Raw genomic sequence first — 15,161 nt, 5'->3', positions numbered from 1 at the left:
TTTTTTTCATAATAACATTATATATAAGCTTTGGGAAATTACCTTTGGATATGAGTAGAATTTGAAGCCTTAAGAATGGATGAAATTGCCTAAGAATTCAGGCTGAATCTTGACTCTCAAAGGAGAAAGAAAATGAAAGGCCACAGCGCAGAAGAAAGCCAAGAGAACGTTATAAAAGCCAAGTGAGCCATGAAGACTATGACACAATTTCAACTGCCCGCTATGTTTTAAGTACATGAAAGTCACTGGTCAATTTAGAGATCAGGATGTGGACTGTAATCAAAATTAAATTAGGCTGAGGAGCAAAGCAGGGTGCAGAAACAGAATTTTGCTTATTTATAAATGGAAAGGAAAGGTATGCTGGGTTTTTCAAAGAGTGTAGTGGAGTCTCTAGACTTGATTGTACGTCACCATGTCTATGTTTAGTAATGTCTCATTTTTCAGGATGGTAGGATGAATACATAAAAACTTTTTTGAAGTCTTTTTTTGTTAATTCAAACTGCTGTAACCAAATTTAGTCTGCATTATAGCTTCTCTGTGTCTTTTTTCCCATATAACTAGGACTGTTTGATCCTATCCTGCAGACTTAATAGTGCTGTATCCTCTGGGATCATTACAGTCCTTATGTAAGAAGGTTTTAAATAGTTATAACCTAGCACTTTGGGATTCATAATTACTAACTCTGTTACTAATTTGATTGGCCTTCCATCCATGTGTGAAATGGGGCTTCCACTTCCCTAAGGCGCACTCACTATTTGATAGCATAGTTTACTTAACAGAGCTTTTTGTTTCTGTTTCAATGTGCTTTGGTAATTTGTCTAGAACTTCAGTGCCTTTAGAGCAAAAACCAATTTCTCTTTTTACTGTTGGGTTCTAGGCATTTACTAAGTAGTGTCCTGGAATTATGAACTGTATTGATAAAGGATGCAATGGAACTGCGAAGTATGAAACAAATGCAGAAATATATGTCCAATTCCATTATGTGGAGAGAGTTCTTTTCAATGGCAGGAAAGGCTCTAGTGTAGAAAAATTCTCATTCAATCTCTTCAACAATGGAGCACTAAAAATATGCTTGTTGTAGTGCATGCTTTATAGTATTGAGGTTCCAATACTAGTACAAGTTTTTTATTAGCAGGGCATCACTTAAACCTGGAGGGAGATAATTAGGGAACAACAATGTATTATTTGAACTATGTGTCTGCTATCATAATTAAGATGAGATGTTTTCCCTCACTGTACTGTGTGCATTTGTACTTTATCCCTCAATATGCTAAAGTCCCTAACAAACCTTGATCTGATTTTGCTTCTCCCAAAATGTCATATAAGAGAAATTTTGTCAAATAGGAGTAGGCAAAGTGATACACAAGCCATTTTGGCCCACTGCCTATTTTTGTATAACTAATAAGTTAAGACATGTTTTTACTTTTTAAATATTTGAAATAATTTATTTAAATGATATTTTGTGATTGAAAAAATGGCACGAAGTTTTATTCTCAATTAAGGAAGCTTATAATAAAAACATACTGAAGTAATACATTGGTTCATATTTTCTACATTTTATTAAGGAAGTCTTTGCCTTATCTAAGAAGTTTTTGTTTAATTATCAAAAGAATCTTCCTAAATGTTTTCCTCTACAAGTTTTATAGTTTTAATCATCAGTTTGTCAATTCATTCTGAGTAATTTTATGTGGAAAATATGTGGTACGAGTTGAGATTCTGTTAACACATTTATTTCCAATTGTTTTTTGTGTATTTATTTCTTATTGCCTAAATGATTATTTTCTCCATTCACTTACTTTTGCATCTGTTAAAAATGATGATCTCCTTAATGTTTGACTATTTTTGAATTCTTTATTATGTCCTAAAAGTGTATATCTTAATGTTTAACTAATATTACATTGACTTTATTACTCTAGCTTTTGTAGAAAATCTTGAATTAGGCAGTGTGAATTCTTCGTTTGTTATTTTCTAGGACTTTCGGTTTTCCTTGAGCTTCAAAGTTGGTCAATTCCTATAAAAAGAAATTATGCTGAGAGTTTGTATTGGAAGTGGTGTTGATGGGCTGACTAAACTTTGTGTCATGGCAAGTTTAGTCACTTCCTGTGATGCCAGCATTCCATGTGGGTGCCTGTTCAAATCCCAGATGTTCCACTTCTGATCCAGCTCCCTGCTAATGCTCCTGGGACAGTATCATAAGATTCCCCAAGTACACTTGGGCCCCTGCTTACACTTGGGAGACCCAGATCAGGCTCCTGACTCCTTGCTTTAGTCCTATCTAGCCATAGACATTATGGTCATTTGGGAAGAGAATCAACAGATGGAAGTTCTCTTTCTTTTGCTCTTGTATCTGACTCTACGTTTCAAGGAAATAAATCTTTTTAAAAAGGATATGGCATTGAATTAATATAAAATTTAAAGAATTATAATATTAACAAGGCTGAGCCTTCCCATTGCTGGATATGTTTCTCCCATTGCTTAGGTCACTGTACCAACTAGCTTTCCATCATTGCAATGAAAGATCTGACATAGATTTCTTGTAAAGAAGAGATTTTTAGGCTCATGGCTTTGAAGGCTCAAAGATACAGGGGTCTTGTGGCTGAATTTTGGTTGGAACCTCGTAGAAAATAATGGATGATGGAGCAGGTGTGGAGGAAAGATGGTGTTTTGTACCAGAAAGCAGAGAAAATGGGAGGGGCCGGGTTTGCTTCTCTTTGAACAACTCATTCATGAGAGCTCAGGACGCAACCTGACAATCACCTTCCAAGAGCATGTCCCCACTAACTTGAGGAACTCCTGCTGGCTGTCAGCCCCCAGCTTCGACCATACCCCATTGCCATCATCCTGGGGAATCTTGACTGCAGACAGTGGACACTGTCAGAGCACTAAAATCGTAGCAGTCTCCTTTGATTGTTTTGTCAGTGTTTTGTGTTTTTCAGCATAGAAAAATCCAAACGTACTTTGTTGGATTTTTGCTTACCTTTTGCTTTTTAGTATTATTGTGGCCTCTTTGAAAAAGTTTGGATTTCAAACTCTGTGTTGCTAGAATATAGTTGTTTTTGCACATTGATATTATATGTTGTGACCTTTATAAACTCATTTGCTTAAGGCATCTTTGGGATAGTTTGTATTTTATAAATATTTATTTTTCTGTTTTGAAAGTCAGAGTTGCAGAGAGAGAGGGGTAGAGACACAGAGATATAGAGAGATCTTCTATCTCTTTGTTCACTCCCCAAAGGGCTGAAGTGGTCTGTCCTGGGCCACGCTTAAGCCAGGATCAGAAGCTTCATCTGCGTCTCCCATGTGGGTATCAGTGACCTAGGACTATCTCCTACTGCCTTTCACAGTCCATTAGCAGGGAGTTGAATAGGAGGTGAAGTCGCCAAGATTCACGTTGCCTATATGGGATGCAAGTGTTGCAGGCAGTAGTTTTTATCCACTATGCCACAGTGCCGGCCCTTGTAGCCAGTGACACGTGTCATGTATGGAATTTTCGCAAGAGCAAGTGAGAGAGAAAGACAGAAAGAGAGAAAGAGAATGCTTCTGTTCACTGGTTTGCTTCCTAAATTCCCACAGGAAGGTGGAAGTAGGAGATGGAGCCAGAGATCAAACTCCAACTGTGAGATGGGGATCTTAGCTGTCAAGCTAAACACTTGTCCATGAATTATAATTTTAATGTTATTCAATTATATTTGCTACTATTTTACTTCCAACCTTTACAAATGTGTTCACCATGGACATTGGCCTTTAATATTTTCTTGGTGTCCTTATTTGACTTTCGCATCAGGGTAGAGTGTCCTTATGGAGTAACATTGGAGCTCTTCCTTCATTTTCACTCTGAGAAAATTTGAGAATGGTTGATATGAGCTCTTTTCAATTGTTCTGTGGAATTCAGCAATGAAGCCATCATGTTCTAGGAGACTTTTTACAGTAGATTCATTTCTTGTTATGCTCTATTCAGATTGTTTCTTCATGTGTCTCTGAATGAGTTTTCTAATTTTGTGTGTGTGTATGTAATTGTTCATGGTAGTCTTTTGTGATTCTTTGTGTTTCTATGGTCTGAGTTGTAGTTTCTCATTTCAATAAATGAAATGTTGACTGTTTTAAACTTTTGTCTTTGGCCTGTTTTTGCTGTATCCCATAAATTTTCATGTATCATGTTTCCATTTCTATTTGTATTATTTTTAAATTACATTTAAAATTTTCTTCTTTGACCTATTGGTTGTTCAATAACAAGTTGTTTAATTTCCACGTACTAATGTATTTTCTAAAATTCCTCCTATTATTGATTTCTAGTTTCAAGCCATTATGGTAAACAATACTTTTATGTGATTTGTTTTGTGGCTTGGCACACTATCTTGGTGAGTGTTCTCTGTGCATGTGAAAAGAATTTGTAATATGCTGCTTATTACTCAGTGGAATTGTGAAAATATGATTTGGGTTCACTGTTTCCTTATTTGGTTTTCCTTTTGGAATTTGTTCATAGTTGAAAATGTGATATTAAAGTTCACAACTGTAATTATTTTAAAGCTTATTGCATACTTTAGATATATTAGTATTTACTTTACATATTTGGTGTCCTAAACTTGCTGTATATGTATCAATAATTGTAATATCTTAATGAATGTCTCCCTTTTTATTATATAATGACATTCTTTGTTACCTTTTTACAGTGCTTGACTTACACTTTGAAAAAAATTATAGCTAACTTTGCTCTTTCTGAATTCCATTTGCGTGGAATGATTTTCTGACATTTCTGTCCTAGGGATGAAATCAATCTTGTTTTTTGTTTGTCTATTTAGTTTCTCTATGTTTTTTGATTGGAGAATTTAATCCATTAATCTTCATGGAAATTGTTGATAGTTAAGTATGTATTATTGTCACTTTATTTTTTTATAATTCAGAAGCCAGGAGTCCAGAATTCACTGTGTCTTCCATGCGGGTAGGAAGGACCCCACCACTTGAGCTGCCGTTCATGACGCACATTAACCAGAAGCTGGAATCAGAAGCAGAACAGGCATCCCTAGGAGCATCTTAAATACTGTGCCAAATGTGCAGCACTTTCCTTTATTTCTTAAGGATAGCTTTGGTGGGTGTAGTTTTTTTTGATTGACAATTTTTCCCCCCTCTGAATATGTATTATCTTGTTAAGGTTTTTTGCTGGTAAGTCTGCTGCCAGCCTTCTTGGAACTCCCTTGTGTAGGCTTTGCTTCTTTTCTCTTGCATCTTCCTGGGTCCTGTTTGATCATTAGGCATTTTTATGTAATCTTCTTTGAACTGAATCAGATTGGACCTTGGACCTTCCTGTATCTGAATATTTGGATCTTTTCAGATTTTGGAAAATTTTGTTATAATTTTTTTAGATATTCTTTTCTTCTTTGAACTCCCACAACTCCTTATTTTCTCTTCTGATCCTGTCCTGTAAATTCTGAAGACATTCTTCTTGTTTTTCATTCTTTTTTTTTTAAGATTTATTTTATTACAAAGCCAGATATACAGAGAGGAGGAGAGACAGAGAGGAAGATCTTCCGTCCGATGATTCACTCCCCAAGTGAGCCGCAACGGGCCGATGCGCGCCAATCTGAAGCCGGGAACCTGGAGCCTCCTCCTGGTCTCCCACGTGGGTGCAGTGTCCCAGTGCATTGGGCTGTCCTCGACTGCTTTCCCAGGCCACAAGCAGGGAGCTGGATGGGAAGTGGAGCTGCCGGGATTAGAACCAGTGCCCATATGGGATCCCGGGGCATTCAAGGCGAGGACTTTAGCTGCTAGGCCATGCTGCTGGGCCCTTGTTTTTCATTCTTTTATCTCTCCTCATAGTATATTTTGAAATAATCTGTCTTCACATTCATAGATTTTTTTCCTGATTCATCAACTGTTGTTCAATCAACTGTTGTTCAATCAACTGTTGTGCTCTCTTCAGAATTTTTCATTTTATTTGTTGTGTTTCTGAGGTTCAGAATCTCTGAAGTATTGTTATAATTTCAGTTTGTCCATTTAGTTCCTCATGTAAGTCATTAACCTTTTTCTGTGATTTTTTGAAGTTTAGTGAGCTTCATTAAAATAATTCTGTTTTGAATTCTGTGGCAGATTATTTGTTTACTTAAATTAATTTGGAGCCAGCCACTGGGAAGGCATTGTGGTTTTTGGCAATGTTATTTCTCCTTGGTTTTCCTTTTGTTTTGTTTTGTTTTGTTGCCCTGCATGGATGTTTACATTTAAAGAAATAGAAACCACCTTGGTAGGTACACTATGATTTTTTTGTTTGTTTGTTTTGTGGGAAACCTCCTTGGAGTCCACCTATCTAGAGATTCTAGCAATCTGTCATGGTCTGTGAAAGTACATGATTCTAGAATCCTTAGGCAACCTTGTCTAGTATATGTGTCAGCAAGTACTTAGACACTGAACCTGAGTCCACCAAGGTGATGAAACTGTTGATTGACTTTCCAGGGTTGATCTTGGAACTCCTATCTGTGGGGACTGATTTGGGTTAGGCCTTAGTCTTGTGTCAAAAGGGGGCTTTTTAAATGCTGAGATGAGTTTGGAACCTGATCCAAAGGGCTGGCCCACTGTCAGTGGGATGGAGCTTATTCTGAGTCCTGTGGGGTGGTCCTCATGGGTGGACTGTTGACCGTTTATCTGTTTATGGAGGATAACATCTTGGCCCTGAGCTATACCATGACAAATATTGCCCAGGGTTCTGTTGGGGCATTATATTGAAAAGATTGGCCTGGAGGTTATGACTTTGACTAACATGGTACTGGAAAGGCCTTAAATTTGTGTCCAAGTGTGCCTGCCTGGTATGTTAAACCAAGTTATCTCCACTTGGCGCTTTGATAAACTGAAGTTCTTACCTGGCCATATGATGGTCACCTCTATCTTTTACATTCTTGTCACGGTGAGAAAGTATGTAAGATTTCTGCTTGGCAAGGGTTGTTGCTTGCTTTATATACTCAACTCTCTAGTAGACTGAAGAAAAGTCATGGTTTTCACACATTGGCCATTATTTTGTTGTTAGGTTGGGGAGTGCTATTATGTGTTATTTCCCAAGTTACAAGTGGATCTATTTATCACCTTTAATTTTTTTCTTTTTAAAAATATAAATAATAGAATAACAGTTTTATCACTATTTTTAGTAATTACAAATAATATTCTGCGTTTGCCATCTTTTTTCTAATGCTTTTGATTTGTTATTAAAGTAAAACCTATTTTTACTTGCACAGTCACATTTGTTAGATTGCTGTTATTTCATAATGCTTTTTATGATCAAATAGTGTTCAAACTTGCTAAGCAGATTTAAATAACTAAGGAACATTTGTTTGTCTGTCTTTTCCCTTGTGTTTGAATTCTTCAGATTGTTCCAATCGAACTTGATTTGAAGGTTATAAGTTGTTGCTTTACCAGAAGTCAAATTAACTTTCTGTATTTCTGAAGCCAAACAATTAAAGATGGCATTTTTAATGTTTTGGAGCCTATTTTTAAAAATATGTTGCAAATTAGAGAAATTGTAGACTTTTAAAAAACGGTTTATTTGGAAGTCAGAGTTACAGAGAAAATAGGGAGAGAGAGAGTGAGAGACTGTTGGAGACAGAGAAGGAGACAGAGATTGGGGAGAGGGAGAGATAGAGTTAGAGAGAGAGATCTGTCCAAGTGACCGTAGTGGTTACACCGGACCAGGTCAAAGCCAGTACCCAGGAGCTTCATTTGTATCCCCCTGTGGGTTCAGGAGCCCAAGGACGTGAGCCATCTTACCCTGCTTTCCCTTGTCCATTGGCAGGGAGCTGGTTTGGAATCAGAGAAGCTAGTATTTAAACTGGTGCCCGTATGGATGCTAGCACTGCAGGTAGTGTCTTAACCCATTATGCTAAAACACTGGCCCTGAAATTGTAGAATTTTAAATCGAAGAAATATCCTCAGAAACATATTTAATTGATTTTTGATATGTATATCAGAAAGAATACATGCAACACTTTTAAGTTGTAATGTGCTGCACAAGTTTTTAATATGTAAGTTGGAAAAAAATCACATTTTTATTTTTTATTATTTTCAATCTCTGATTTTTTTTTGTTTATAAAATTGTGCCTATAAATCTGGGACCACCACCAGGAAACCAATTTTTTCTTATTTGTTGTTTTCCACAGAAAACTGCATCAACAGTTTGAAATGTACAAGGAGCAGGTAAAGAAGCTGGGAGAAGAATCACAGCAACAGCAAGAGCAGAAGGGTGATGCTCCGACCTGTGGGATCTGCCACAAAACAAAGTTTGCCGATGGATGTGGCCATAACTGTTCCTATTGCCAAACAAAGTTCTGTGCCCGTTGTGGAGGCCGAGTATCATTACGCTCAAACAAGGTACAGAAGTGAAAAACTACATTTCCTATTTCTTTTTCAGTTACAAGATAAAATAGGTAACTAAAATTACTCTTGCAGTTAATGCAAGAAAGAAAACTTTCTCTTATCACCTTTATCTTAGACAAAAAGTTATACTACAAATTTCCATTGGATTGAAATTACTTTCCCTTGCTTTATGTCAGTTTGCTTATCACTTTATTTAGAATTATAGGTTCTTGGACTTTCAAAGATGATGGCAGGAATTTAGAGATTAGTTAGTATTATTCGTTTTGTAAGTGAAAAAACTCAGATCTTGGGAGAGAGTCTATTTTTAAAGCCATAGAACTGATTAATGGTACAGTTTTGACATAACTTTGTTCATTGTGACATATACTTTTACAAATTTGGTAGAGTTGTTTTTCCTTTGGTATATTTCCTTATGTTTTAAAAGTAGCTCTTTCCAAGTTTGTGATTGTTTTTCATAATTTTATAGGTTTTGAAGGTACTGTCCTCATTTTAAAAAATTATTATTTTATTTTGATAATCTTTACATAGTTGATGAGGGCACAAAGGGTCAAGGGCTACAGGAAAGTGGGTAAGATCATTGTTTCCACATTCTTTCAATTTTTTTCTGTATTTGGGGCAAGAGGGGAGATAAAGGCAGAAACCCTGCTCATCCTCCCACCCATCCCAGGGTCCCTGACGTGGGGCATGCTTCAAAGGCACTGCTCAACTGATTTTGAGAGTTCAGCAGTTCTGAATTGCTGCCAATCTTGTCATTCCATGCATGATAAAATCTCTCCAGAAGCCACCGGCCGACATAGTCCACCTTAGTCTCTCAGTTTGTCCAATTTTCACTGCCAACCCATGGCTGGCATAGTTGATTGATTTATTCTGTCATCCATCTTCTGTTGTGGTACCAAGTGTCCTCTGCAGGTTCTGATTGACTGCCATATTCTCCATGTGTACCTGGATATGCTGTCCACTGCTCCGTCTAAACCACTGAGGAGGCTAAACTTTGACATATGTACTCCTTGGTCAGACCATGAAACTTGCACTTCTCTTCACGGTTGGGGTTCTGAGATTAGCAGTTCAATTAGAAGGATCCCCAAAGAAGCTTTATCTGAGGTGATCCAGATTTGATTTTTGTGTGTGCATGCCTGTACAGGGTCTGGCATAGTCTATCACCCCAATCAGCTTATGCACATGCTGATAGTTGCAATTTCTGGGTCAGTTCTGTTTCCAGCCCTGACTTCTACACGAACCAATGGGTGTTGGAGTCTAGCCTGATCCTGCCTACCGCACTTGGCCCTCATGCAAACCAGTGGAAGCTGCAGCCTACTTGGAGCGATGCACAATAACCCCCACCAGACCTACCCCCTGTTTTAGTATCTGTGCTTGGCAGAATGTACAGCAGACTGTTCCAGTCTGTCCCACATCCCATTCAGCTCTCATACATGTCAATGGGCACTGAAACCTAGTTCAAACTAACCAGTTCCACTATCCAGCCACGTACATGCTGGTGCGTACTGTTCTGTCTAGCCACCCCATCCTCAGTCCTGGTTTTCATGCTCTCCAGTGGAAACAGTAACCTAGGAGGTAGGTGCCCACTTTTTCCCTCCTAGGCCACTCTCACTCCCGGAACATGCGCTCTCCAGGTGGTTCTGCAGTTTAACTTGACAGAGTGAGCTACCCCCTTGCTAGCATCTGCTAGCTGATGCTGTGGTAAAGCCCACCAACCCTCATCCATTCTGATTTATGCTTGTCCCAGTAAGAACAGTCAGCCCAGCCTGGCTTTTCCCTGATCTAGCTCACATGAGGCCCATAGGTGTTGTAGTCCTCTCTGGTCTGGTCTGCCCCCATCCCAGCTCATGCTCTCCAGTGGGAGTGGCTGTCCATCAGGGGAGCCCTCCAGATTCCCCTATTGGCTTTGTCCCTTCCTCCTCTGGTTCTCACATGTGTTGGTTGGGTGCTGCGGCCCAGTCTGTTATGGCCCACCTCGCCTCAGCATTTACCAGTGGATGCTGTAGCCTGGCCTGGTCTACCTAGCTCATGCTCATGGGGGTTACAGCCTAGTCCAGCCTAGCCGGCACCCAGTCCCAGCTGTAATGTATACTAATATGTGTTGCAACCAAACTTGGCCCAACCCACACTCTATTCTGGTGCTCAGATTCGCCAGTGGGTGATGTGAACTGGTTCAACCTGGTTGTTCCCCGACCTGTGCCAAATGTATGCCAGTGGGTACTGTTCTCTGGCCTGGTCTGGGCTGCTCCCTATCATGGTTCTTGTGCTCACCTGCAGGGACTGTGTCCCAACAGAGGAGTTTCCCAAGTTCCTCCATCAGAACCACTCCCAATGTCAGATCTTGCGTACATTGGTGGTTCCATGGACCAGTTCTACTTAGTCCACCTCTTGTCCTGGCAGGAACAATGGCCTTTCGTGACTGGCCTTCAATTCATTCCGGTTCTTACTGTTGGATGTTTCAGCCCAGCCGAGGCTCGTCCATACCCAGACATGGCTCACACATGGCTCAGTAGGGGCAGAGACCTTGCCTAGTTTGTCCTACACCTACCCTGGTCCTCCAGAGCACCAGGTGGTGCTGGCGTCTAGTCCAGCTCAGTACACTCAGCTGCAATCCACACTTGTGTCGAGGGACACTGCAGCCATATCCAGACCAGAGCACAGCCCCTACTCTGGCTCCCGCACTCACCAGTGGGAACCCCAATCCAGCCAGGGTGTACCCTTAGCTCCCTGACTAGGCCTATTTCCAGCCATAGATCGTATATGTGCCAGTGGTTGCTCTGATCCAGCTTGGCATAGCGCCTCACCTGTCTTGGTCTTTGCCTTAGGTGCTGTAGCCTGGCCTGACCCGGCCTGCCCCTATTCCCAATTCTTGCTGGTTGTTGATGGAACCTGGCCCTACTCAGTCTATTCCCATCTCTGGCTCATGCAAACCAGTAGGTGTAAGAGCCTAGCTTGGCATGACCTGTGCTCCAGCCTGATTTCTGTTCTTGCTGGTGAGCTAAGGTTTGCCTGGCCTGTCTGGTCCGCCCCCATCCAACACCAACCCACACATTAGCCAACAGTTGGAGCTTATTTGCCTAGCTTGCCCAACCCCCAGGCCTGGACCATGTGATCATCAGTGAGAGTTATGACCCACTAGGGGAGTTTCCCAAGTTTCCCCACCAGACCCACTCCCTGACCCAGATCTCATAAATGGCAGTGGGTGTTAGGCCAGTGCCCCACATAGTCTGCCTTTCCATCTTGACCTTGTATGAACTGGTGAACGTTGCAGCCCAGCCCACTCCACACCCTGTCTAAGGATGCACATTCGAGTGCTGCAGCCTGGAACTGCCCAGATTGTTGTTGGTCCCTTTACTCATGAGTGATGGCAGGTTCCATGGTCACACCTAGCTCAGCCCATCACCACCCCAACTCTTGAGCTAAACAATGGGACTTGTATTTCCACAGGGTTGGGCCTACACATCCCCCACAGGATTTAACCCCAGACCTGGTTCTCTCATGTGCTGGTTAGTGTCATGGCCCTGCCTAATGTAACCCTTCCCCTGATCCAACATTCTATCAGGTACTAGGATCTGACCCTGCTACACAGGCCCCCAGCCTTAGCTTTTGCATGGATTGGCATGTGGTGGGCAGTATTGTTAGGGGGTAGCAATTCCTACAGAGGACTCACATGTATGTTAGTATATCTGTCTGACCCATACAGATCATCTGGTCTTTCCCCTCCAAACCACCAGGTCTCAGTACTCTTGCTTACCTTCAAGGAAAAGTTACTCTGTCATTGAGAGTCCTTCAGAGTTGATTCCTCACCAACATGCACAGTGGTCTCATTCATGGACATACCTAGGTAGCAATTCCACACCCCCAAGACCCCAGAGCTCACCACCGGTGGCCAGCAGGTGGACCCTGGAGCCAATTGGCACACTGGCCCCCAAGGACTTGTGCACTGCATGGTAGCAGTGGCTGAAACCAGGGCCCCAAGCACTGAGTCCGACCTGGTTTGGGTGCTCCCAACAACCTAGTGCTGGACGCTCTCTGTTCCCAGGACCCAAGGTCGAATTCCGAAGCTGCTGTCCTCTTTAACATTACTTAAATAAGTCATTCAATGTGAAATTTAAAGAAGAAACGTTAATTTTTTTCATAATTTCAGTAGAATGTTATAGCTTATTCTTCACTTTTGGTAATAGGTTAATGCTACTTAAGGAATGTTTTGCTGAAAGCAACAGATTATCCAAAGAATGCTTGCCTTAGTAAATTCTTTAGAATTTGCTTTCATGTCTTCATTGGTGTCTTATATCCTATTTATTGACTTAGGTAGCTTTTAACTAGGAAGTTTATATATTTAAATACATTGTTTAGATTTCATTTTAGAATTAGTTCATCTGTAATTTCATTTCTTCATATTTTCCTTTCCTTTCCTTATTGTTTTGTTTAGCATCGGTATTAGTTCATCTGTGGATGTTTAATAGACTTCATCACTGAAGCCATTTGGAAATATTTTGCTTTCATTTGTTGGAAAGATTTTAAGTATAATTTTAATTTTCTTAATAAATATATTTTATTCAGGTTATCAGTTTTTTCTTGAATCAATTTTCATAGTTATGTCTTAGGGAACTTGTATAGTTGTGAATAGTTGTTTAATGGCATAAAATATTCATAGTATGATTATGAGTCTTTTACTTTCTTAGAAACAATGATGCCACTTCTTTCATTTTTTATATGGGTAATTTGTGTCTTATGTGTTTATTTGCTGTTAAGGTTGGTTAGTTGTTTCTTACTTTTATGGATCTTTTCCTAGCATCAGCTTTTGGTTTTATGGATTTTTTCATTGTGATTTTTGTTGTGATGGTTATTATTCTTATCCTACTTACTTTGGGTTACATTTTCTCTAATTTCTTGAAGTAGATGCTGAGGTTTTTTTTCTTTGGGATTTTTCTTTTTTTCTGCTGTAGCAGTCACATGCTGTGGAACAGAGAGGTAAGCCCCACCATTGCTTTCCTCTTGGTGGTGACAGTGAACGGAGCCAGTCCTTCCGCAGTCCTTCCAGGGACTCTTGACTGCTTCTTCAGAAAGAATAGCCTTGCCTTTTGTTCTACACCCCATGCTCCACATTTCCTTCCAAACAACTACCACCCAGGGAGAAGGACCTGCCAAGGATAGAATGTCCAGGGAAAACTACTGTAGTTCCTGCCTGCTTCTCCATTTTTCCACAGTTCCCCAACCCTAGACCATCAAACTGCCGAAACACTGAGCTCTGGCCATGTGTTTGTTCCATATTCTATTCAGAGTCATGTACTTCTTCGGATTTGTTTTTTTAAAATTATTATTGTATTATTTTATTATTTTAAGTCTGATTTTCTGCCCCCCTCCATCTTTCTCTGTTTTAGCTCTTTGCTAACATTGACTGTCCCCCATCGATACTATTTTAGTGGCCAAAATTCTGTTATGCTGCCTTCTCATTTGCTTTCAGCTAAAAATACTTCTAAATTTCCCTTTTCTTCTTTGACTCATGGATTATTGAGAAGCATGTTATTTTTATTTAAACACTGGAGACTTTTCAAAGATCTTTTTGTTCATGATTTCTACTTCATTCCACTATGGGCCAAGAACATACTTTGTATGCCTCAAACCCTTTATAATTTATTGATCATTGTTTTATGGATCAGAAAGTGGCTTATTTTGGTAAAATTTCCATATATTCTTAAGAAGGGAATATATTCTATTTTTAGCTAGAACCTTTTTTTTTTGGTAAAGTTTATTTTTTAATTTAAATGCACTGCATGGTTTATGATACAGTACATTTAATTAGAGAAAAAATTTCCTAACTTGATACTCAATTGCCTTCTTATGATGATTAAGAGTTTTTGGTTTTCTTTATGAATATAATATAGATATAGAAAAATGGCAGTAAAAATAGACTATTCCACTAACTCTACCATCCTGTAAAGGCAAATATAGAGGTGAGTTGAGTGATGTAGCAGTTAAAATGCCACTTGGAACAATGACATCCCAAATTGGAGTTCCTGCGTTGTAGTTATAGCTTCTCATCAGATTCCAATGTTCTACTAATGTATACCAATGGAGATAGCAGGTGGTTCTGAGAAATTAATGGAAGTGCATTTGTTATGTAGCTTTAGGTATTATAATAAGTAATAATAGTATCTTCATTTGAGAAAATATTTGGTGGCTTTTTTCTTCAGAGCACAAAACATAAATAGTAAAAATTCTTGACAAGTACCTAACAAAGAGGGCCCTAAACTTGAGAGTCTTAAATATAAATGTATTATATGGAGTCTACAGATGTCATGTACAATAGATAAACTTATACTTATTGCATACATACTAACTGCATTTTTTGCTAGTAAATGCAGGATATATGCTCAAAATTTGGTAAATAAATGTTGAATATTTGTGTGAAATCAAGTCACATCTGGGGTGAGCATTTGATGCAGCAATTAGAATGCCACTTGTAAAGCTTGCAACCCACCTTGCCGCTCTTGTGTGCTAGTTCATGTTCTGCTTGCAATGATTATCAAGAAAGAGTATTGAAATAGGTGACAATACTGTGATTTGTCTATTTTCCTGCACAGTTTTATCAGTTCTCATTACATGTATTTTAAACCCTATTTTTAGGTGCATAAAGACTGGGATTGTTATATTCTCTTAGTGACATGACCTGTTTATTGTTATTAAGTGACCGTCTTTATTCTTAACACTCTTTGCTCTAAAAGCCAGTTCTTATGCTGGTATTAATCCATTTTGTGCCATCATCCTAAGTATAGGACACATATTAGAACTTCGAGCAATAAATATAC

At 39.3% G+C, this 15,161-nt stretch overlaps 1 protein-coding gene across 7 annotated transcripts in view; it reads left to right on the top strand.

Annotated features, from left to right (window-relative positions):
* RIMS2 (regulating synaptic membrane exocytosis 2) overlaps positions 1–15,161 on the top strand; it is a 506,806-nt gene that overhangs the window by 104,823 nt on the left and 386,822 nt on the right. For all 7 annotated transcript variants that reach the window (XR_009246059.1, XM_004580663.3, XM_004580662.3 and 4 more), the window contains exon 2: positions 8,136–8,346. Coding sequence is in view for 6 of the 7 variants with exons in the window: in XM_004580663.3 (XP_004580720.2) it covers positions 8,136–8,346 (211 nt within the window). In the remaining variant the exon portion in view is untranslated. The remainder of the gene's footprint in view (positions 1–8,135; positions 8,347–15,161) is intronic.

Source organism: Ochotona princeps, chromosome 9 (assembly GCF_030435755.1).
Source record: "Ochotona princeps isolate mOchPri1 chromosome 9, mOchPri1.hap1, whole genome shotgun sequence".
In the NCBI taxonomy this organism is placed as follows: domain Eukaryota; kingdom Metazoa; phylum Chordata; class Mammalia; order Lagomorpha; family Ochotonidae; genus Ochotona; species Ochotona princeps.
This window is presented reverse-complemented; position numbering and strand designations above follow the sequence as displayed.